General features: G+C 38.1%; 1 protein-coding gene across 2 annotated transcripts in view; it reads left to right on the top strand.

Moving 5' to 3' along the window:
• Positions 1 to 25443, top strand: part of SPATS2L (spermatogenesis associated serine rich 2 like) — a 91366-nt gene that overhangs the window by 38269 nt on the left and 27654 nt on the right. For both annotated transcript variants that reach the window (XM_026849775.1, XM_026849767.1), the window contains exons 3-6: positions 4197 to 4258; positions 16209 to 16317; positions 19838 to 19887; positions 20874 to 21108. In XM_026849775.1, the coding sequence (XP_026705576.1) occupies positions 4220 to 4258; positions 16209 to 16317; positions 19838 to 19887; positions 20874 to 21108 (433 nt within the window). In that variant the 5' untranslated portion in view covers positions 4197 to 4219. The remainder of the gene's footprint in view (positions 1 to 4196; positions 4259 to 16208; positions 16318 to 19837; positions 19888 to 20873; positions 21109 to 25443) is intronic.

Genomic DNA, 25443 nt, shown 5'->3' with positions numbered 1-25443 from the left:
CAGCAGTGGGTTCAGAGCTGCTTGAAGACAGAAAGGAAACCTCTGTAAAGGCTGTGTGAGCAACCACATACTTAAGGCTGTGACATGAGCTCTGGCATATTTTGCTGCAGTGGTTAAGGGCTGTTCCGAACTGTCTTCCCTGTTGGATGTTGCTACTTGCAGTACAGTCAGCAGGGCAGAGCAATGCGCCAGCACCTTAGCTAAACTGGTTCAGTTTCACGTAGCTTAAGTCTATGTAGAGTAATATGAATTGCTTCATTTGGTAGGGGAGAGAAGTAAGACTCTGCCGAACTTAATCCGTTCTTCTCTGCAGCATTCCTGTGAATGCTATTGAAATGTTTCATTTTACAAGCAAGTGAAATGTCTCATTTGGACATGTGTAATAGGTGTTGAAATAACACCCTTCCATCAATATTTGAGGTCAGGATGTAACAAGCCACTGAGTGTTCTTCTATTCCAGGTAATACGTTTGGAAATTTGTATCAGAAATTAATGACCCATTTATATAAGGGATTCTGTAGTATTTTTTTCTTTCATTCCTTGTTTGTGGAAGTCCTGTCTGTATGACATGCAGTGACATTTCAGGACCACAAATACAAGCCAGAGATGTGGAGAAAGACAAAGCATGTAAGCTGACATTCAAGCTGAGAACCTCTCATATACAGCATGTTTTGTGCATTATAAATTTAGTGCTTCTGTTAATTTAATCTTGGCCACTGCAGAAAATTTTCTGTAGAAGATCTTTCTCCAAATGTTTTTTTTTGTGTGTGTGCATGCTGTTAGTGACATGCAAAGCACTGTTCTGCCCTGGCTTTAGGGGGCTTTAGGGTTCAGTTGAGGGCCATGGTCAGATATTCTACAGCTCAGGCAGAAAAAACTTCTTTGAAATGTTCAGGGTGTGAATGTAGCAGCTCAAACTTAGATGCAAGCCTGGAGCTAAAGGTTCTAAACTTCAAGGGGATCATTTTGTTCATAAAATTATTCATGTGCTATAATCTTTTGTCACAGGATTGGAAATGAAGTCATTGTTCAATACAGAGATTAAAATATCATCAGAGGAAAAATAACTGTTAATTTAATAAATCAGTTTGTGCTACAATGAGAAAATAAAATTGATTAGCTATTAAGTTTAGCCATAAAGGATATTCTTAGAAATTAGGGCTATACTGACATTTTCCTTTTAATCTATCATTTGTATTTTATGTAACAAGCAGTGCTGGACTGAGTTATATAAATGAGCAAGTGTTTTATGCAGGTTATTTCAATTATCTGTCCTTGGAGAAGGTGAATGAAAAATAGTTCCAACTCAGTTTTAGCATCTTCATTTTGACAGCTGTAATACACATATTAATGCAGTCTGAAGTGTAGAGGAATGAGTCGATTTGCAAAAGCTTGTGTCCTCTTATTTTTGATCTTAAAAGGAGGCGGGGAGGGGAAGATGAAGAAAAAGAGAAACCAAGGGTATGTTTTGTGTGGCATGCCAAGTCTTGAAACAGCTTGCAGTTGCAAGCTAGCTGAATCAGCACTACATTCATCAGTGGAAGACTATAATCATGGTAATACCTGGAGTATATAGCAAAGAAGAGATAAGTCAAATCTGGCAAGGTGTTGTATGAAGTTTTTATGTCTGGTTTTAAACTGAGTCATAGCATTGTTACAAAGAGTAAGTTTGGCTAAGTACTGTAGTAGGGTTTAATTAGTAAATTGAATTTAAATTTGAAGGATAATTTATCTATATCTTTGAAGCAACATATTGAAAGGTGTGGGGCTTTCACATAGTATGATTATTGGGATGAATTTGCTTCATACAAGATGCAGTTTTAAAATGTACAGTTTTGGTACAAAATTAGTAAATATAAGCTGAAAAAGCCGAACCTGAAGATTTCAGATGACAAAGATCTTTTCCCATTATTTATTGGTTTTTATAGATTACTAGACTTGTAAGGCCAGAAGTGTTGATTAGATAAAATCCTTGTTGCACTTGTTTCTGTGCTCTGTGTTGGTTACTCAAGAACAGTTTTTTCCAACTTTTTTAATCTGTATGCAAGAGGGTAGGCTTTCATCATGTCTATAACATTACAGAAGCTGCTAGATAGTAGATGTAAAGGAAGACTAGTCAAATTCCTTAACGATTCCTTAACGTACAGTTATCTATTAAACAGTGTCAGTCCAGCATGGTTTTGATGTCACTAGGTAGAAGGCAAGCTTTTCTGAAAAGCAGTAAGGGAGATAAAGATTTACAGAGTAATTTTGGAGCTAAGTTTTCCAGTCTGTGTGGAAATTTGACCTATATCTCATGTTCTGCACCCATTTGGCTTGAGAAATAGCTGACAGGAAAAGACAAATACATAAAAATGTTATATAGGGACTACAGACTACAGTAATTTCTCAACACTTTCCTTTAGTTGTTGGAGCACACCAAATATTGGAAATGGTGTTGCCCCAAGCTCATATTCTGTATGATCTTCCTCCCTGCTCTGTCCAGACGTTTTATATTTCTGTTTTTAGACATTGGGTGGGTTTGACAAAGAAATGAATTTGAACTCTTTCATCCTTCGTTTAAGGAGGGATGAGGAGGGGAACGCTCTGATCTGAGATATCACCAGACAGTAAGGCATTCAAAGTGACACAGGGTCCCTGTTGCCAGGAAGAAGTCTTATCAGACAGAGTGAGACTTCAGCTCAGTGTCTTGGCAAAGTGGTTGAGCCACTGACTAAAGACACGTAGAAAGTACGTGAGCTTTAATAGAGAATATCTGTTCATGGTATGGTAAAATAGAGATGTCAGGAGGAACCTTACTCATTTCAGGCATTTTTTAAATAACTGGCAATGGGAAGGGTTACTCTTTTTTTCTGGCACCTTATTTTTGAAGGTTTCCATAATTCAGGTTCTGCTCTTCATCAGACCCAAACTCAAAAATTCATTTCATTTTATTCTTCCTATCATGTTTTCCCCATTTACCAAAAATAAAGTCATGTCATTTTTGAAAATGTGCTTCCTTGAATCTCATCCATTTAATTAGAAAATGGATGCATACAAAAATTAATATCAAGATTTAAATACTATCAGTGGATACTGTAATAGAAGCACTTAATTTCTGGAGTTTGAACTCCCCTGAAGTGCTGTGTTTCCAAGCAGAAGTTAAGGGAGAATTGTTTAAGTGCATTAAAAGAGATTTAGAAGAATTATGGGAACTCTTACATCAGTCTACATAACAAAAGGCTCAAAAGGGGGAAGAGGAGGAAGTGTTTCAACTTAAAAACTTGGAAAGAACTAAGATTTCATTCTCATTTATGTATGTCTATACTTTCTTGTCAGTGTACAATAGTTACATTTGGTGACCAAACTTTTATTCCATTTGACTTAGTCTTTGTTGTAATTCTTTGCAAGCAATTTAATTTTAAAATGTGAAGACTTCAAGCCTGTTTCTTACTGAAGTCTAAGGCAGTTGGTTTTGATGGAAGCAGGATTAGGCAACTGGACTCCCTTCCCTGTGTTAACTCTTCATCATGTGGTACAGTGCCTCTCACTTACCCAGCCACATAAATAGAAATGGAAAGCATATTGCAGGGTTTCTTAATCACATGCAAATTCCATTCACAAGCCTGTTTTCAGAGCAGACTTGGAGATTTAACTATACAGTTTCTGTTAGTTTCAATAGGAGCTGTGTGGCTAAATCCTCTGAATTGGTTCTGGAGAGAAAAAAAAAGGCAAAAAAAGGCAAAAAAATCCCCAAAAACCCATGCAGGACTTGTCAGCTCAAACCCCTGGCACATTTAGCTGCTTTTTAGGATGGGATCTTGAGACAGATTTTCTGGCAAAAAAATTGAGGTTGCTGGTGAATGAGAAAACAGGAGCTGTTGAGTTCGTCTAAGGTACTCCTCTTTAAAGCCTTGAAAGTATCAAGTAATAATGAGCAGAGACATGGCTGGGAAAATCATGATATCCCTTCTATCCAGATTCAGAACTACGAGGCGTTTTTAAAATGTGTTTGCAGAACTAATCTGGGGAAAGTATGAAATTTGGACTAGCTGTGCTTTTTGGCAAGACTGAGCACTGCTGTGCAGGACAGTAACTATTCTTATATTTCTCTGCTTATAGGTAAGCACATGCAATTAGTTTTTACAGGTGTAGTTTTGACAGGTTGGGATTAAAATTTCCAAATTAATCTTTTTGGTTTTTTTGTCCTTTCACAGACAATATTCTCACCTGAAGAGAGATGGCAGAAATCAATTCTCCTGTAAATATCAAGGAAAAGGTAGGTTCACGTAACAGTACAGTGCAAACCAAAATGATATTTGCATACATATTTCATCCCTGCTCCTTCAAACACTGTTCATGTACTTAACTTTTTAATATGCACTGACTGTGCATAAAGTTAAGTACACAGGCAGATATTAATAGGATTAGTATATTTATCTTTTTTGATGAGAAACATTTTTGCTTTTCTGCGAAGAAACAATGTTTTGTCAGACAGTCTTCTCTTACTCCTTTGTGATTCTTGTGCACACTGATGCTGTGGAGTATAGCACTCTAATGATTGCTGCGGTACAAAATAGAGCCTTTGAAGAAACACACCCTTTAGAAAATAATTTTTCTGACCAAAAATGGCACACTTGAACTACTTAAAGGCAATTCCTTAAATTACAGGGCCTGAAAAGAGTAGATTTTTTTTCTTTTTTTCCCTACTTTTAACTGCATTGTGTGTGCTTGAGTATGTCTTCTCCATATCCTGGCTAGTGCTAGAGCCTCAGCACCCTTTCAGAAGCAATAAAGCTAATTAGTATACAACTATAAGGTGGATCAGGAGATCTTTTGTGTCTATCAGCAGGCAGGTTGTGAAGAGACAATTTAACCCATAGATACTCCCCACCAACCTAAATAGGAAATCAAGACATCTGTCAAAGAATAGGAAAAAAGGAGAGAGCAAGAAGTGGGAACACTGTAGGAGTATAACATGATAGGGTTGTGTTTTAAAAGAATCCAAGATTTTGAGAATTCACCTGAATTGTCATCTTTTAGGTATTGTTCTGTTTCATGTGGGAAGAGCCATGGAGCTTTGCATTTGGGAAATTCAGAGAAGGCTAATGAGTTCCTTGATTTACAGCTTTATTAAGCCCAGTGTGGCACTCTGATGCAGATTTTAAGGCAGTGTGATGAATGTTGAAGGCCAGAATCCAGTTCTGTCAGTGAGCCCAAGTTTGTCTAAGTATCAGTGAAAAGTTGATTAGGCCCATTCACTTCATGAAAGATGCACAAGGAGAAAGGGTCAAGACTGATTAAATATCAAGGAAATACAGAACAGTGAGGGCAGTGTGAAACTGAGGAAGGTAGTAATCTTCTGCTGTATCACAAGACCTGCCTGTGACAGGTTACACATCCTGCAGAGCAGCATCCATGTGAAATACTATCTTCTTTCTAAGCCTGTCAATAGAAAAGAAGAGCATAGAAATTTGTATATGAGTCCTTGGATTAACTCTTTCCCTGAGCTGACAGAAAAAATTATTCAGCAGAAGAAGATTTGCCTAGCTTCAGTTTTGCAATTAGGTGGACTATAACAAGGAAAAAAATAATTTAGCCTGAGGAGTATGTGCAAGATACTGTAAATGGGATTTTTCTGCATTGGAAAGCCACAACAAGTATGTTATATTAGATCTTAATTCTCTGTCACCACAGCATGACAAAGAAAAGAAATAGCCTTGAACTAGAGATCAGCAGTTAGATTTTTAGTTAACTTGCTGTTTTACTTCTGAGTTCACAAATAATTAACTTTTCAGTTGGAACTGATCATGACTAGTAGTTAATGGCTTGGACATCACATTTGATTAATAAAGACTTGATGAACCATGACAACTACAGAGCCTGCAACTAGGTTTCCTCAAGTTTCAGATTGCTAATGGTGTTTCCTGAAAGAACAGTTACAAACTGTTACCTGCCCACCAGTACATGGATGAAGCTGCCAAGGAAACAGCAGAGCAAGTGATGATTTATACTAAGTAGTTCAGGTGGGAATGAGTTTCTGTTCAGACTGTTGTGTCCATCTTTTGCTGCTTATTCACTTTATTTGCTTTCAAAAGGATGTAGAATTTTTTGGTTTATATACCCTGATGGGAAACAATTCCTTACCTGTTTTACTGCCCAGGTGCCTGCCTTTTGAGTAGTTTTTCCTCATATTTGTTGTTAACTCTGGAATCACTCATTTGCTTGAGGATTTGCATGTCAACATGAATCTGTATTTCAGTGATGAGTATCTTCTTTAGCAACAGCACAGGGTTTAAATGTTGAGTGGTATGATGGATTTTGCAATAGAAAGTTATCAAATCCTATCCCCTAGTGCCAGAGTGCTGGGAGGTAAATTACGGTAACTCTCGAAATGCAAGTCAGTAAATCAACTTCAGTTCTGCCCATTTACTATGTAGCTTTATTTTTTTTTTTATTAATTCAATCAAGTTCTACAAGTGCAGAATTTTACAAGTCATGTTTATCTTTTCTGTCTTTTGCTAGTTAAGAGTGAAGAACTGTAACAGGACTTTTATTCACACTAGATACCTGCTATTCCAAGACTGATATCTGCTGGGAGTGTATCTAAAATCAAATGTTCATGAGCATATACATTTTCAGGCAGGAAAATAATTGGATCCATACACTTGGTTATAAATAGTTCCTTTCTTTATTCCTGTATCTTCCCTTAGTATTTAGTGTCACTAAATCACTGTGCCAAAGTGAAAACTTAATTTAACAGCAATTAACATTTTATTGCAAACCTACTAAATAAAAGCTTAGTGAACAGCTAAAACCTCATGAACTTTACACACAGAAGTTAGCATGCTCAGTTTGACATTTCACCTGGGCAAGTCTGTCTTGTTTTTAAAATGAGATTGCGATGGCATAGAACCTTCATTTGACATCTCATATTTGGTTTACAGTATGGTGGCTCTTTGTAAGCAACAAGCTGAGTAACTCTATAGCAACTGTAGCTTTAGAACCCTCTGAGTTGCACTAGAACTACAAGGAGAGGGTTGAACAGATATGTCCTGCTGAGTTGGCTTTAATTATATTTACATGTAGACTGCTAAAATGTAAGGACTTAATTTGCACATTTGAAAAGCAGACATACTTATGTTGCCCTGGTAAGAGTCAAAATCAAATCCCTTTCCCACTTAAGAAATGTAGAACAAGATGTGGTCATGCTACACAACACTGAAGCAGTGAGTTTAGATTTTACTTTTATCCACTTTATTTGGGAGAGTATTTCTAGGAAACAAACTCAAGTTTTATAAATTTATTTACTTTTGCTGAACTCCACAAATCTATTGCCATCAACACAAAGATCAGCAGGCCTTGTTAAAAAGAACAAAATAGAATACAGTTTCTTTCCAGTTCTCCCTTTCTTCTACCTCAGTGCTTGCAGATCTTAATATAAGACTTTGATCCTGCTAGGACCTGAATGGAACCAAAGGAGCGTACATCTGCACACAAATACTCATTCTTGTAAGTTTCTGCAAAAGTAGAACACAAGTTTCTCCTTAAAGTGAACATTGTTTCTCTGTGACAAAAATGTAGTACAGAAGCCATGAAGTTTTAGCATAATGTTGGTTTGTGTTTTAGTTTGTTTTGGTTTTTATTTTTGTTTGGTTGGTTTTTTTAATGGTGGCCTTTCACCATGTTCTCTCCATGGTCAACTTCTAGTTATTCAAGGAAATAAGATATCTGCCACTGTTTCAAAGGTGATATGAGGCTGAGGCAGACATTTGGGGCATTCTGCTCATACACAGGCTCTGTAAGACCCTACTGCTAATTTGACTCATAGGAGAATGCTACTGTAGTACTGGTACTTGTATAATTCATTCTTGGCATTTCAGATTAAATAGTTCATAGAGTCAATAGGTTAAACATTCTGTTCTATATTTTTTTTCCTTCTCCTGAGAGATTTATATAAATATTGGCCTGTGATGTCAGGAAGGCTAGTGGAAGTTTCCATAGTTGGCAGAGGCTCCTGCAGCTGTGATACTCTTGTGGGGAGCCAGGATTGTTGTGATTACCATATTTTCATGCATATAACCCACAGATTTTCTGGAATAACTCAAGTTCTGCATCTCAGCAACCACAAGGGTCGTTACATGCTTACATAGCTAGTACAAGGAGAAGCTTACCATCAGGATCTCTCACAGAATAATTCCCTCTGCCCTGACCTTTGCTAGTCTTCCTTCACTATGCCACACTCCCTCTTGCCTCTGATTATACTAACCTCTGTGCCTGAAAATGCAGCTTAACTAAGGACTTGTTTTCTAGTATCAGGGTTTTCAGAGACTGAGAGTTATACATAATCCAGATCATATGCACACAAATTCACTGGATTAAGGGATAAAATTGTCCAAACTCATTGGTTAAAATCCAAAATAATTCCATAAAATTAATGGAGGTATTCAAGCATTAAAATAGTACATCACCAGAAAAGGTGCTGAGATTCTGAATAGCGAGGCCTCTAAAGAAGCAGCAATTGGAGTAATACAAGCAGTGTGTTGTCTCCTGCAGCAATTAGACCATCTTAGTTTAACAAGAGAGGAGTGACTATCAGGCACTCCACAGGATAGCTCTTCAGTTCTTGACACCTGATTTTGGTTTTGATCCAAAGAAATATTGGGAATTGTTCAAATATCAGAACTTGTTGTTGACCCTATCTTTTTTTTTTTATTGTGTGTCTAAAACATGTTTGAACAATTGAGATCTGGTGTCAGCTGGAATTAGCAAAATATCAATTCAGATGAAAATCCTCTCCTTGCGATTCTGTTAGGAGTGACGTTTTGCTGAAGTTCTCCTGAAAAGCTTGCTTTTTTGTTTGTCCTTTCAAGTATCAGAACCGTTGGAGCAGATGGACAGGTTTGTTCCATAAACTGCAGGAAGGAAATTTTATTCAGATGTGTTTTGGGGGGGGTTTCACAGTTTTGTTTGCATTATGCCATAACTGTGGTTTTCATAAGCAATAGTTGGCATGCAAGAAAATAGTAGGAATCATAGTGGAAGGAATGGAAGTAGTATATAAATTCTAAATCATACATTACAAAAGCAGATAGTTTCCAATCTGTGATTTCACTAGGTCTCCGTAAAGTTGACCTTTGCAGCTGTTCCTTGCCCATGTGTTGAAGTAGACGGGCTTAGTCCAAAAAACAGCAAAGTTCATCAGAATGCACTTGTGTCACTTGATGAGCCATTTAACTTGGGTTGAGGATATTGTAGATTCAGGTCTCTAGTGCTGTCACTACTCAAGCATAACAGTTCTTACTGAGCCAAACTCTTTAATATGTTCTTTCAGAATTCCTGAAATGTCTAGTTTTTCCATTCAATTAGTTTACAGATTTGGGGGACAGGGGTGACAGAATAAATCCATGGTGACTGCCAAAAGTAGTTTACTGCACCAAGTAGAATTTTGTGCTTATTGGGGGTAAGTGATCTGACGGCATCAGTGTGCAGGTCATGTAGTGGAAGAGAGATGTAAACCTGATCAAAGCTGCTATTTTGCTCAAAGGGGATGTTAACACTTGTTGAGTGTGTCATGAGCTCAGTGAAGCTTCTGGAAAAATGTCTCGAATGTAAGAAATAGGCTCCTAATGCAGCAAAATCAAATTGTATTTACAAAATTTTTGTGTAGGAGTTTACAGAATCTTAAAAAATTCTTCCATTAAATGTTTTAAAAATGCATTTTCCTGCTTAATGTAGCTAGGACGTCAGCTAATGCTAAATTCCTAGATAATAGAAACAAGCGGAATTCTGCAGACAGCCCTACTTCCCTGCTCCTCTTGCAGGATTTAGGTCAACTCCAATTGGAGTTGCAATCTACTTGAATGTGACCTACACTGCTACCTGTCCTCAATTGCAGTAAGTATATATGGTGCATATGTGTGCATAAAGATTTGGTATTGACTTGCAGTAAAAATAAAGTAGGAAAATGTCTGTGTGTTCCTTGATAACCAGACTTCTAAATTAATTTAACTCCTGACTTAGAGAAAAATCTGTTGATCTTAATGTTTAGTACAAAGTGAAGGTGGGTCTGTGAAGTGTTCCTAACCAAGCATAAGTAAGAATATTTTGAACTGAGTAAATGACCACAATAGTAACTTACTTCAAGGGGATTAGAGCAGCTGTGTTCAGGGGTTTCAGAACAGCTGTGAACTTTCAGCAAAGAAGTTTAATTCCTCACTATGTCAGAAATATATAAATAAATTCTCTGAACCCCGGATGTATTACTTATTCGCCAGAAACATCCTCTTTGAGATGATGCCAAGGGGGAGCAGATGGAGTAGAGCAGCAAACAGGCAGCAATTGATTCCATGTTGCTACAGTTGCCTGGGAACTGTTTGAAACTTGACAGAGAACCTAAAGGACTCCGAGGAATACACAGCAATGTCATCTTGGTTCTGGGTGGGAAGTAGGTAATCTGATGTCACAACTTTCAGGCAGGCTGTTGATCTGTTTGAGCTTGATTTATGGAGAAAGTCTCATGAGATGGGTGTTCATGAGGATTTTGAGTAAGATACCATGAGAGGTTAGAATTTCAGTGTCATCCTCTTTTGTGTGCTATTGCCCCTTGGAAGTGATCTGTTACTGAATTTTACTTTTTTACAGGTGAGCCAAAAATTTGCCTTAAGTGAGAGTGCTTATAGTTTAACATTAATTCTCAGAAAAATAGTGTCAAGTATATCTGATCAGACCTTGGGGATTTTATTTTGGGGTTGAACAGCTTATCTGAGGGGACTTGGAACTTTTTTAAAGTTTGATATCGCTTCTGGGCAGTCTTCAGCAATTTGTGTAAGGGACTGATAAGAATGATGTCTTGACTGTGGAATTCTGGTCCTGATGAGACAACCTGGCTCAAATTGAAGTAACTTAACAAGGGCTTGAGCGAGCATTTCAAGCTAAGTCTGTGCTTAAGATTTTGCCTTAGCAAAGTGGTTAAAAGTCCTCTAAACTTTGAACTAACTTTAGCCTTATCCCAAAGAATGGCTAGGTCCACAGGAATTAAATGCATGCTTGCAAAGTAGGGTCTCTGGATCATGGGTTTGAATGGAGGTGGACTTGGGTTCTGCCTTCCATGTTCTTGAGTGTACACATTTGTTTTCAAGATCTGTGATTACTTTAAAGTAGCTTTTGTAAGCTGAAGTTCTGAGCAAGTTGTCTTAGTAGTAAACAAAGAAATGTGCTTTCTGGTCAGACTACAGGAGGGAAAGCCCAAGGATTTAACTACTGTCAGTGACAGCTTCTGGACTAATGCTGACATTAACAGCACGATTATCTGTGGTTCAGAAGGTATGTTACTGAGTTCTGTTGTGTCCGGAATGCTTGTCTAGCATCCAGATGATGACAGACATTCACTGGAAATCCACACTGGTTGAAGACAGGATGATTCACAAAATCGTTAAAATAGTTGACTTCCCTGTAGTCTGTCTGGTAAACGTTCTTCCTATGATCAGGTTTTCAGCAAGTAGGAGAAACTGTTTTCGCCCACATACAGAGAAATAAATCTAATAAAGTAGACTGCTTTGAGTTTACTTTTGCAGACTGTTAGGTATTAGTGCAGTATCACGGCATGTTAGGAGATTCTTTGGCTCTTGTATTTTTTTTCACCTTTTAGGATGTTAAATATGTTTTTTAAGGAGTTTGGTGATGAGAAGCCATACACTATTGGATTATTCTAGTTCCATAATCTGTTGCTTACATGATGAGAAGATGGATTTCTTGGTAAGTTTGAGGGCTCTTTAGGGAGATAAAGTTGGGAATTATCTCCTGTCCTGGAATCACCTTATTATAGCTTTAATAAAAATGAGCTCTATGTAATTTTTGGATTGATAAATCACTGACTTCTTTCAAACAGCTGGAGACTTGTAAGCAGTTGAGGGATATAGCTATACTAGCAAAAGGGCTGATTTATCACCTGAACTAGCAGGTGAAGCAGAAGGGAGCCAGCATACCTGGGCTGCCTAGATCCAGCTCACATCCAGCCCTTTAACATACCTCTTGCCTGTCATCCTGTGTTTGTGAAGTGTTCCTGGAGCTTTGGTGCCTTCTTTCATCATGGTCTATGATACACCTCTTATGACCTTCAGCTATAGAAGGGCATTTGTTTAGGCTTACGCTGTCAGGAAGGTTGTGCACCCTTCCCTTTGGCTTTTTCTTTGGTATTACTATGTGCCTTTCCAGAAATCTATGGAACATGTTTTGCATGTGAGGACAGACATGAACATCAGAGATAGAAATCTATACGTATTTTTCAAACTAGGATGAAAAGCCTAAGAGGTAGAATATCAGGGACCTTCAAATCTGCATTTCTAGGCTAAGGCTGTCATATGGCCTAGTCTCCCTCAACACACCTTGTGCTCCTCCTAGAAGCACTATCAGGTCACAGTTTGAGATTTGTAGCCATCTGTTAGTAATTTCTGGATGTCCAGAAATCACTGACTTTTTAATTGCCTGTGTACTGTAGTTCCAGTGTATTCTGGATGAAAACATCAGCCAAACAGTGTATACATTGGAGACCTGATGTCTGGCATGCAGATCTACCTAGTACATGGATCTGTCTATCTTTGAAATTCCAGACAAAAATATGGTAACATTATTCCATTTTGTTCCTAAAAACTTCTAAGACAAGATATTTTGTTTCAGAACAAAACCTTTTGGGATTTCTCCTCAATTGGAATTATGGGTTTATATCTGCTTTTTTTGTTTATGGAAAGAACAGTGTATATATGTTATTTTTTTCTTAATATTGACATGTCCTTCTGGTTGCAAATCTTAATTTTCATCCAAGTAATCCCATATAAGTCACTGCAAAAATCTGGAAAGCAGACACACTAACAACGTGTAGGGTATTCTAGGTATCATAGCATACATACACAAGGGAAGCAGATTAAGCAGGTATAAGCAACTTCTGATTTGGAATTTCCTAAGTCCTGAATGCTTTACTTTGCAATCTGATGTTCTTTTCCTGAGGAATTTTTTGATGAAATTTCTTAACTTTATTTTCTAAATGGAAAGACAAATGTATATTTTGTTTAACAGTCAACAAAAGATATTGTTGGATTTGGCAGTAGAACTGTTGAACTCTGCAGTACATTAGTGTTCCCTAAAGTGAATTTTCGTATAGTCCAACTAAAATGGGACTCTGTCCACAATGATGGTCATATGCTTGAATTTTTTATTTTTTTTTTTCCTGTGTATTGGCAAGTATTATTCCTAAAATCATCATCTTGCACTTTTTGGGTTGTCTACACAACTAGAATGTTTCCATAACCTTTTTGTATTTAATCATAGTACTAGTTGGATGAAGGGCAGTTTAGCTTTTGGTTCTGTTTTTCCTATTAATCAAAAATTTCTTGACAAAGACCATACAGTGCAAACTTTGGTAGATTCTGTCGTCTAAAACATAGTCTGCCTGGTTGAGTTCTTGTATGTCAGTGTTCTCCACCCCACAGATGTTGTTCTTAATGTCTTTAAGAAGTTTCCAAACTGCAGTGTGTGGCGAGTTGCCTGATCTGTCCTGTGGTCTTGGCCTCACTTTGTTGTTTCCAGATGCTTCTTAAGACTCCCAGACTTTTCATAGCGAAGGACCTAGAAGCCATATGAAATTCCCATGCTTATATTTAAAGATAGTTAGAATACATTAGGTATTTCCTTTTACTATTTTTCCTGTAAGCAGTTGCCACAAGGAGATTATGCAATTTTGAGAAAGCAGAGAGATGATCCACATGATTGTGAAAGAAGAGAGGAGATTTTTGTGAGAATATAACGATGTAATCCACATGGTGGAAATGTTTGGAAACTACCAGCTTGAACAAAAAATGGGCTGCCGCTTGTGGCCTGCTCTACCCTAGTGTCTTTGCCAACTTTTATTGTTATGGAGCCAGCTCAGTTCATACTTGCTGCAGCTTTATCACTAAATAGCGTGCCTGTGCCCACAATCAGAAGACAAATAAAACTCCTTTTTCCAGGACTTTCTCTGCACATCATGTTGATTTGGATTTGTTTTCACTTGGATGCCTGTAGTGCGTAGGGAGATAACACTTGCTACTTCTCTCCCTATGTGCGCACATCAGCTGAAGAAATAACCTTGAGCAGACGAGATTTTCTGGGTAGTTTCTGGCAACAGCAGCCTCTCGTTCAAGCAGTCCAGTTGACAGCCTAGCCTGTCTGAACTTCCAACATAAAGTTACTAGTGTTTACTAGAGACTCCAAAGCAGCTAGCTGTTGGGTTGGGACCTGGCTTGTGGGCAAGCCTTGTGTAGTCATAGGGAGGCAACATTAGACAAATGATTAGATAGGCCTTTGGAAAGGGTCCTTGGGAAGTAGACAAGCAATTTAACTCCACTGCCCTCTAAATTATGGATGTGGCCTGAGTTGTCCAAGGCTAGACTTGCTACTTGAAATGTGTTGTGGGCAAATTTGAAGCTGCAAAGAGATGCATGATAGGATGATGGACTGAAGCAGACTAAATCATACTAAGTAGATGCACTAAAGCTGCATGCTGAAGTCAGAAAGTGGCCACCTTTACACAGTGGGAGAGATGAGCTCATCTGGAAAGCATCCTCCAGAAAGTTTCATCCTGTGTGGATTAAGCTGAGGCAAGTATAAACGTTTTGCAGTGTTGAAGCTAAGTCCAGGAGGCATCATGAGTCAGAGCCCTCACTCACTGTGCATTAACAGAACCTGAGATGAGTCGTGGCTTATGTTAGTCTATGGGACAGTGAAATACAGTGGTTGAGGAGTGGGGTGAACGTACTGTAGAAAATAGGATTTTTGGTCACAAATCTGAGCACTTCAGTGAGTCAGGTCACAAATCTGAGCACTTCTGAACCATCTTCTGGTGTCTCCACTGATGGAGACTCCATAAAGGCAATCTAGAAAGATTTCTTCAGCATCTAAATGGACCGTTAAGAGGATAGTGTGAATGCTCTCACTATGTAAGCCAACCGTGTTCTCTTAAACAGGTCTATCTTTGCATATTATTTTTTCACAATTACATTTTACAGTACAATCAAAAGACCACCAGTGCTTTACAGTCAGAAATTAGCATGACAACATTGTGATGCAGTAAATAAAGTATACCCTAATCAAGGATGTATTCGCACAGAAAGATGGCAAAGAGGAGTGCTGGATGAATATTTGCAGTGCAATAACAAGTTTCTAATAGTAAATACATGCTGGATAGCTTCACACAGAAGCTCGAAAAGCTGATTTGGAACAACTAGACTAGTTTTGGCACTGATTCTCTTGTTTTTTCAGAGTACTACCACAGACTTTTGTTAGTTTTGCTAATTACATTTAACCAAGTATTTTTATTTTGGTACTACCCAGTAAAGCTCATCTAGCATTAAAACAATGTGGTAATTAAGTTCCATGTAACTATTTACTTTCAGCTATATTACGTGGGCATGAAAAAGTAAATCATCCACATTATTTCAGTAGGAATATTTTACTTAAAACGTAGTGGGTTGAGTTACCATTTGGTATAAATGGATACTGAAAACAATACAGCAATAGCAAATGCTGTGAAGTTGAAGCATGGCATGCCAGAATAATCTGTGGGTGTAACACCTCATCCATCAGCAGAGTTTCCTGAAGGAAGCACTTGGCTTTCCATGTCCTTTGTTCAGAATTTTGTTACACAAGCTTCCTGGTCAAATAACTATGGAACAGCAAACTGAAATTATGCTGAGCAGGCACTAGAGCTTTTAAAACTGTTACTGTATTCTTTTAGCCTGTGACTATTTTAATACATATGGTTGTCTTCCAGGTCAGAAAAACCACCAGTCATAACTTTGATGTAGCAAAGCCGTGCAACAGCCTTGTTGAAGTACTTGTGTATTTCATTAAGTCTGTCTATGTATAGGTGATGTGTCTTGTCAAGTCACATGGCAACAAGTAGAACAGATTCTGTTGGTTTAGTTAAACTAGTTCCTCTGCTGTGACTGAGGGTAGGGTTTTGTTCCAGGTGTGGAATTCTGTGTTTTGATATCTTGAAGAAAGTGTTTTCATTATTTGCATGGGCCAGGTAAGGAAAGGATGGGTATTGTTTCACACAGATAATATTGTTGTATACTTGTAAACACCTCATGTATAACATGCATTTATATAAACTTACATTGACACAGAGGTACCTTGTTGTCTAAAGAAGTATGATAAACCCAAAGTTTGTCTTTTTTTTTTTTTTCTTCCAGATCAATGCAATCCGATTAATTGTTCCAAACAAAAGCAATAATGAGATAGTTCTGGTGTTGCAGCAGTTTGATAACAATGTAGACAAGGCTGTTCAAGCTTTTATGGATGGTGAGTACAGTGTGACTTTTTCACGAACGCACGAGAGATTCAGTTGCATGCTAAAGTATTCATTGTCTCTGGTGACTCAAAGTATTTTCTGTTCTGCTGAAATTCAGATGATTGTGACAGTTCATTTTTTCTAATAATTGATCCCTCTGTATCTTTGCTTCTTCACAGTATGAGTTTGACATGGCTGTTTATCTGTTCTACCTGACTTTGCCATTGTTTGGTACCATTCTTGTTGCAGACCTACTTTATTCTGCATGAAAGTTAATGCTCTTTGAAGTAAATATGTCAGAATATGATTCACTATTGAAGATGCAGTAACTAACAAGAATTTGGGATAGTTCTGAAGCAGATAACAAGGCCCCTAAACCTCTGAACTTGATGCATACATTGACATTCAAACCTCAATCTGAATTTTGCAAATAGCCTTGACATTTATAATGGCTGAACCAAGACTCCATTGAAAGTTCAAGCCATTCTAAATCTGGATGTGAGTTTGTATTTTGCATCCTAAGACCATCTCTAATGAAAGGTCACTTGTATTTAAATAACACTTTCCCAGTAAATATGTAATGGCAAGTATTTTGAACTTTCACCAAAGTCTGTAAGAAACCCTTTGCAGGAATAATAGCGTAGCATGAGCAAATCCTTCAAAAATCTTTGTAGCTTGGGGCTGCTTAAAAGATACTAGAAGTTCAGCAGTCTCAGAAATCCTGTATATCTTAAAAATGCTTCATAGTGTTGACTTGCCATCTCTCCAAGTTATTTATTTCCTATCTATTTTACTTCAGAATAGTTTTGGGTTTGGTTTGGATTAATTTATTAAAATTTATCAGCCAAAAAGCATCATGTTGTACTAAGAGTTGCTTACCAATATGCAAAAAGCAGATGCAAGCAAACTGAATGATTCATAAATGCATCAGAATTCTTACATCAGATCTGTATGGTGCCTCTTGATTCGGGTGTCTGAATAGACACAAATTCTGATAAATGTATGGAAATCAGAGTTTGTTTGTGCAACACACTCAGAAAGGAAAATGTGATGCATCTAATTAACAATAATCTTTTTTCCTGTAATATATGTCCTGGGGAAAGTAGTGGAGGGTTGCTCCATGATTATTCAGTAAGTTCCTTTCATTCAATTTATTTTGTCTTAAGTTACCATTGCTCGCTTGTGGTCTATGGTTTTTTCCCAATTGCTTGTCAAAAGAGGAAGTGCTTTCGTAGCCATGTGTCACCTGCTAGGAGGGAGAAATAGGGCAAAAGCTAGCCTTGCAAGAGTGTAACAAAGTCTTGAAGAAAAGCAAGCTGTTGGAACCTGAGCTCAAATGATCTTTGTTTGAACTTCACCAGTTTATGATCATTGTGCCTTGAGTTCAGAAGTCTTTGCAAGTGAGCATTTGAAAACACAATATTTTTGACTGTCTGGAAACAGTGTGAGAAAAGACATGTTCATTCAGTTGCTGCTGTAGATAGAATGAATTTAGCACTTAGAGTATCTTTTCACGTGACTGATAAAAATTGTTACGATTGAAATATTACAGTCGCATGAAACGCATTGCTGCATGCAGTGAAAAACGTGGGGATGGCTGTGCTGAGCAAAAAGGCTGAGCACCTCCAGTCAGTGCTTCTCTCGGAGATGCTGCATGCCAAATCAAGAAATGTTCAAATTTAGTTTCCTGAGATCAGTTCCTATCTTGCTTCACATCTGGAGTGGCATATAGGTGATGTCTCTACTACGAATTTACTCCTATATGTGAAATTTGAGTTAAAATAGCAATTCAAATGTATTATTTACTATGTTAGAGTTTACCTAATTAAGCATAATCAGAAGGTCTGTTCAGCTGCTTCGTAGATGTGTTCAAGAAAGTATACTGGTGCATTCAGATGAGGGCTTTGGGACTTGCAGTTAGTCCATTTCCAACAGGAGGAAATGGGTTAGTTGGGTGAATCCCTAAAATAATTCTCACCATGCATAGTATTCACAGGGAAGCTGAGAGAAGCAAGCTAACACAGCACCAGCCAACACAGTGTTGGACGATACTGTGAAAACAGTTAACAAAGCTGTCAAGTGAAATCACATATTTTCAACAGCATCGAGTAAAATGGGCAGCAAAAGTCTGGGTTTATTTCTTCATACTGAAACATCGTGTCTGTCAAATGATAGCATACCTTTAGGAGGGGATTTTATTTATGTGTACATGAGTATGTATGTGTATAACTAAATACATATATGGTTATACACATAATAGAAGTTTTCATAGCCTTCTGTCTGCATTGTCATATCATCTAGGAAACAAAATATGGTTTTGATGAATTCCATACACATCTTTTCACAATTTAACAAATTAGGCGTAGCACTGCTTGCAAGACATGTAATCTGTTCTAATGTGTGTGACAGACTCACCAGATAATCTTGGATCTGGATTATTGTGATAGAAAAATTATTTTGGTACATTTGAAAACCTCACGTGTCTGGCTGAATACAAGTTGATAATTCATGGTGGTCTGAAAACAGCATTACTTCTTAATACTAATGTCATGAAGAGTTCACTGAAATGAGTGAGAATGGCTGAGTATGAAACCCATTTGGAAAGGATAAGAAATGAATATTAGAATTATGCAGTGATGGTAAAGTGATTCTTTAAATTCAAGCTGAAGACACCTAACCTGCTTGCAGTTAAAAAGATTTTGTCAGATACTGCCATAGTAGTTTGGATGATGCTTCAGACTGCTTACCATGAGAATGCACTTTCAGCTTTAGGGTCGAGGAGAACAAAAATGATGTTGACTAGATGCAGAAGAGTTTTCTTCTAACATGACAGCTGGCACTGGTCTGAACAAGGGTCTGCTTGTTTTGTTCCATAAATTTATCTAACCAACTTAATAGGGCTGGCAGAAAGAATTTCAAGTATACAACATTGTAGTCATTTTTCAATATAAATGTTTTACCATTTTTTTTCTGCCAGCCCTAAGTTTACTGTGTTTGTGTGATGCAGAATTTCTGTAGGAGTCCATAAAATTACTCTCTTGGATTCTAATTAAGTCTTCATTTTTATGTTCTTATGTCTTCTGAATATGACATAACACATAGGACATGTATGATAAAAATCCCAAGAGATTTAAAAACTTTTGGAAGCCTTAGAGTCAGGGTGGACTATCTAGTCTACTCAGTGTTTATACTAGGTTGCGGAGATGCTTCCCTTTTCAGGCAAGGGATTTGAGTGTTGTTTTTTCTGGGGCTTATGCTAGTGCTTAAAGTTAGGCACCCACTTTGTGGAATGAAGGCCATAAAAAGCAGTAGTGCCAAGTAGCCCATGCACTGTACATAGTGTAATCAGACAAAATGGGTAACTAAAAAGGAGAAAGGTGGTGGAACCCATTTTGTTCTCCCCACATAAGAGAATTTGGAACAACTAATGGAAATGCTGCCCAGATAGGAGACTAGAAACTGTTCTTGAACACTCTTGTTCATTTTCACAGATGAGCTTTTGTTGAAATGTTTCATCTTTCCTTTCTCTAGGCAGTGCCACTCAGGTTCTAAAGGAATGGAATATGACAGGGAAGAAGAAGGTAAGAACTTGCTCTTGAGAATCGAGCATTCAGACCTTTTATCAGCTGTCTGGTTGAATGTGGTACTTTTATTTTGGCCAGTACCTTGTCTGCATTTGCTAACAACATAGGTGACTTCATTCACACCTGTGTTCAGAATACTTGCAAGGAAATGTGTGTGTTTATTTTTAATCCAGTTCATCTGTTGCTGTCTCTAGCCCAGGGTTCTTAGAGAATTTCTGGGACAGCATGTGTATATATGTGTGTGAGCCAGACCCTGGACAAGTATAGAATGAATCCCAAAACAGCCCATGTGCAGAAACACTTTTAATAAGCAATTGTATCCAGGGATAGTCACAACCAATTATAGTGCTAGAGATTATGCTGCCAGGTGTAAATAAACTTATGCATAGGAGTCATCCATTAGAATGGATTAGTGACGCTATCAAGTCAAGAACTTCAAGTATATATCTGGGATATGATCTTCATGCTTATGTATCTCCAAGCTGGAGGTGTACCAGGAGACTGCCCTATGAGTCACTGTCATGGAGGCTCCTCTTCATGGTTGGTAGAGCTACAGTAACAGTGGCCAACCTATGTTCTCTGTGATTGCTTTCTACCTGATCAGAGTGATGCCTTAAGGGTTGTTCCATGTTACTTCATGGATGTCCCCTGGATGGTTAAGAACTACTTATTGTAAGTGACCGCAAACATTTTGAGCAACATAGTAGAGGCTCTGCCTCCATTTTGCAATGCAAGTATTTTCTGTGTGAGGAAGGGGAAAATCAGGTTGGGACTTCAGGTGTTTATTTGAGACTATATATTCAGCTGAATGGATGCAATGTGTTGTATAGCACAGCATAGCCTGTAAATTGCATTATACTGATGTCACTTGTATGGAATTTTTATTATTATTTTTATTTTATGGACAATTTACTGATTATATTTTGAGTTTATATGAGTTGCACTGAGTAATGTCTTTGTTCCTGCAATATTTCTCCATTTAGAACAATAGGAGAAAACGAGGCAAATCTAAACAGCATCAAGGCAATAAAGATCCTAAAACCAAGAATGGTGGACCTGAGAAGGCATCTCAAGAGCCCCAGGGAATATATGACTGTCATCTGAATGTATGCTCTAAGGACAACTCTTGCAGTGGTTCTAACGGTCAGAAACTGGAAGCTGCTTCTCTTGAGAACAAAGGATTTGTAGAGTCAGTGCTGGTCTCTCCAGAAATCACAGGTCAGTTCATGTGGCACAAGACACCTTTTTAAATGGCAATAGCCAAGCCTCGATTTACATGAAGATCATGGTATTTTTATTGCCATGAAGTGGAATAAAAAGAATGTGGAGAGAGTTGTTTGTGCTAAATAATGTACATAGCTGTTAGTCATGAAAGTAGATCTATATCTGGACACAATTCATCCTTCAGTATGTTTCCTTGCAAAATGTCTTCTTTCTAGAGACAAAAGGATCACACTATAATGAGAGGCCCAGGTGATACACAGTATTACACATATAAATACAGAAGAATGCGAGGTTAGAAAATGGCTTGAGTGTAAAATTGTGACAGAAACAATGAAATCCTTCATCTGGAACTAAGTCATCTGAGCAGTATGAGCTTGTGACATATTACAGGATTTCTTTATTGCCTAGTCCAGACTAGTCCATTTTCTCTTTTACTCATCTTGTCTGAATAGACTAGTCACAGTACATCTCTACTGGCTTTCCCTGATGGGGAAAGGGAAGGCCTTTGTGTTAAGGAAAGGCAGTCTGATAGCTTTTTAGGACATGCATGGTTCTGCTAGGGTCTGGATACAAATTCTGAAACTCTGGGGGACAGTAACACAGAAAGCACATCCCCACTGGGTTGTAGCAGATAGGGAATAGTAATCGTAGAAATGTCAATGAAAACAAGCCATCGAGTAATGATTATAGCAACATCAATTAAAACAAGCCATCTTCTCTGGGGGAGAAGCTCCATGAAAGCTTTTAGCTTCAAGTATCTTTTCATAAAGCTCATGTTTAATTGCTGTCAGTACTGATAATGGTTTTTCACCTCTTCACATTTCAAATTTGTGACAGCCCTAGAATTATTGCTTTTGTTAGTATTTTTTTCCTGTCTTCAAACAGTATGTAAAACTGCATTAAAAGAACTTTCCTTGAAATCCTTTTTTCCATGGTTGGAAATACTGCTCTCAAACCTCATTTTAAAGGAATGTGCCAAATGGATAATTTTTCTGAAAGTAATTCTCTGCTGCTTTCAGATGACTTTGGTGCCAACCTCTAGTCAGTTAAATAAAAACTCTGCAAGCTATAGCAGCCAAACAAATGAACTAGTTATCCAGAAATTTTGTCCTAAGAATTTGGTGCCTCACAAATGATGAGAGATACTCTTCCTGCTCTTGCTAAAGACTCCCACTTACTTTGGACAGAATATGCCATATGCCAGAAAATTCTGCATTTTCATAATACTAAAAGCATTCTTGCCACTTATGCTGCAAGACATAAGCATTAGTGGTATAAATATGTCAAATTCCCATGTCAAACTTAAGAATTGCTTTGTTGAAATGATACATGCATGAATAAAGATACATAGACTGAATTGTCCATGCATGGGGAGTGTTTTCTGGGAGGTAACAGACCTGAATGCAAGAAGAGTACCCATGCTCTTAAGTGATCTACTTCTGTGGCAGTGGGATTAAGTCCCTTTTTTTTTTTTTCTTTGACATGATGTACTGTAAAGTTGTACATACCAAGGTGAAGAAGTATTGCAGAATATTTCTTTGCTTTTACAAGTGACAAACAAGATATTGCCATAGCTTTACAATTTTTATAAACTTTTGCACATATCCCCTGTTTCAAAAAACGGGGAGAGAGGGATAAAATTTTTTAAAAGGTGGAAAGGAAAGCAAATGGAGAGAAAGGAAAACCTGAAATGTGAATATTCAAGTTTCCTTTGCATAGTAAAATAAGTTCCTGGCAATTTGTATAATACAGAGAAGGAAGGAGTTTCTTCTTCACTGCTTGTTCCAGTTGTACTAGAACTTGTCCCTTGTCAGGATCCCTCAGGGGCCAGCAGCTGCACCTTTGTTTCTGAGCAAGTCACACAGACTGTTATAAAGCTGTTTGAAATGCTGAAGCAAGTCCAAAGTGCACCTGTTTTATATTGCTCCCTCTTTTGTTATTATCTTCTTTGTTTTGTCCTTGTCTAGCTTGTTTTGGTTCCTTCCATATTGATGTTGCTGTAGTCATTCCACTGTCACCTTCAGATAGCTCACAGTTTAGAAGGATCATAGTCAGGTGTCTGCTGACAGTTCCTTATGCTTTCCTCCCCATGAAGAATATGAGGTTGAAGCTTTGCTCACAGTCTGTGAGATTGTCTTTTAGGGCCATAAAATCCTGGCTGCCTGGAAGGGACTTCAGGGACCAGAAAGGAGAATGCAATGTAACTGATGTTACTCCATAGTGTGTCCCATGCTAGAAAATGATAGGGGATGTTACAGAAGCTCTCAAATAAACAAGGAACCACCAAAAATTAAGAATTATTGTTAATACAATTAACCAGCTCTCCATAAATTACAGGTTCAAATGTCTGTGAGAGGAGAACAGAATGACTTTCTAGGGTTTAATGACAACCCAGAATGCATAACAAAGCCCCACTCCCTAGGTTTAAGGACAACCCAAAGCTTTATCGCTCACCTGACAAGTGAGGGCTCTGAACCTCGAAGACCTGCTCAGGTCAGCATCCTGGCCCAAGGCACCCTGAGGAGTTTCCTTGGCCAGTGACCTGACCCAGGGGGAGAGTCAACCACAGCTGCTGCTCCAGGGGACGAGCTCCAAATGGCTCCCCAGGGGCCTCCATTTATACCCAGGTGAATCTGACCTGTAGTCAGTAGTGGCTCCCATTGGCCAGAGGCCCCAACTACCATGAAGCCCCGAGAGCAAAGGCAATCAGGAGCCACTACACTTCAGTGGTCAAGAAGCTCTGCTTTCATTGGGTGGGTGCACCTGCCACAGGGTAGAACACATGGCTATTACCTTTAGCTCAGGTCTGCTTATTTCTTGCCTTTATTCCATCTTTTTCTGAGAAGTCTTTAGTTGTTGCTTTTTGTGTGATGGTGTCCTACAGGGAATCAAGACCTAGAGAAAATGAAGCACAGAATCCAAGGCCCTGGAGAGCCAAATTGCCTCATCATGGGAGGGCCTTAGGGAGTGTTTCACTTAATTATGAGTCAGTTCAGGGGCTCTCCCTCTCAGTATCTTGAAGGGGAAAAGGCCCCAAATAAACCAAATTACTTCAAAATGATGAGCAAACCCTCCAACTCTCCTTAGAGTCCTTGGCAATCATAGGATCTCAAAGGCATGGATCTACCCTTTCTGTGCATGCCTTTGTAAAGAAGGGGCATGATTGCACTGAGAGGATATATAATGCTGCCTTGCTATGCTATTGCTTTTGCAGGGACTTTGGTAACACTAGATACGAGTCAGGTACTGATCTCTAGTCTACTTCTAAAATTTGTTTTTCATGTAGGATGATTTTTAGTGCTATAATAGTACTATTTTGTATAAGATATTTATCTGTTTGCAAACTCACATTTTAAAGCCCATAAACAAAACCTCTTTTAGAAATGTGTACACTAATGTTCCTCCTTGTTCCTCTGGTGTTATTCCATTGCCATGGAAACATGCCAACATGTACTTTACACCTGTCCTAGTGCCCAGCCAGGGCACAAAGAAGTCACTAGTTGATAACCTGGAGCTGTCCAGGTGGTAGCCCTCAGTCCCAGCAGTGTTAATCCCACTCTGTGGGCTATAATCCAGTTGTTAAATTGACAAACCCCTTTTCTCCAGACACCATACAACATCATCTGAATGAAGTGATGCATAAAGAGCATCTTCAGAACAAACTATCATTCATCAAAGTGAGTACAAAGATTAGAAAAATGGCTTAACACAACGAATTATTTTCTACGCGTTTCCTTAACTAAAATTACAGTGGCAGTAATAGCTGGCCTTACCTGTCAGTTTTTATAGCCATTCTTTGTCTGCTTCTCCCTCTGTCTTGATGCTGATATCTTGAATCCATTTGGAGTCTTCAAAAGAGTAAACCAGGTTGTCTTGTGGCAGCCAAACAGAACCAGACATGGTTATCTTACTCTTCTGAAGCTGTTGAACCCAGGAGCCTAATCTTTGACATTGTTTCATTTTGTGCTTGTTCCCTCTTAGTAGTTGCTTTTAATACAAATCTGTAGTCAGGCAAGGTAAGTATTTCAGGTAAGAATCATTAATTGGTGCTTTAAAAATGCTGATTAAATTATGAACATTTTTTGTGTGTGAGCTAGATATATATATATATATATATCTCTCTATATCTATCTATCTATCTATCTATCTATCTATCTATATCTATATATATATATATATATCAATCAACATTTAAGTCTTATGCTTTCCATAGCAGGCTTTCTCTCTAGTTCTGTTCTATAATAGTTGGGTCTTTGATGTTATGAGGTATTTTTTCATATCAGCATGGAAGAGTTGCTTTTTTTTCTGTATTGGAGGGTTTTTTTAGGC

This window comes from Athene cunicularia (genome assembly GCF_003259725.1).
Source record: "Athene cunicularia isolate RWA chromosome 1 unlocalized genomic scaffold, athCun1 chr1_part1, whole genome shotgun sequence".
Lineage (NCBI taxonomy): Eukaryota > Metazoa > Chordata > Aves > Strigiformes > Strigidae > Athene > Athene cunicularia.
The sequence above is the reverse complement of the archived record's forward strand: the minus strand, read 5'-3'. Positions and strand labels throughout refer to the sequence as shown.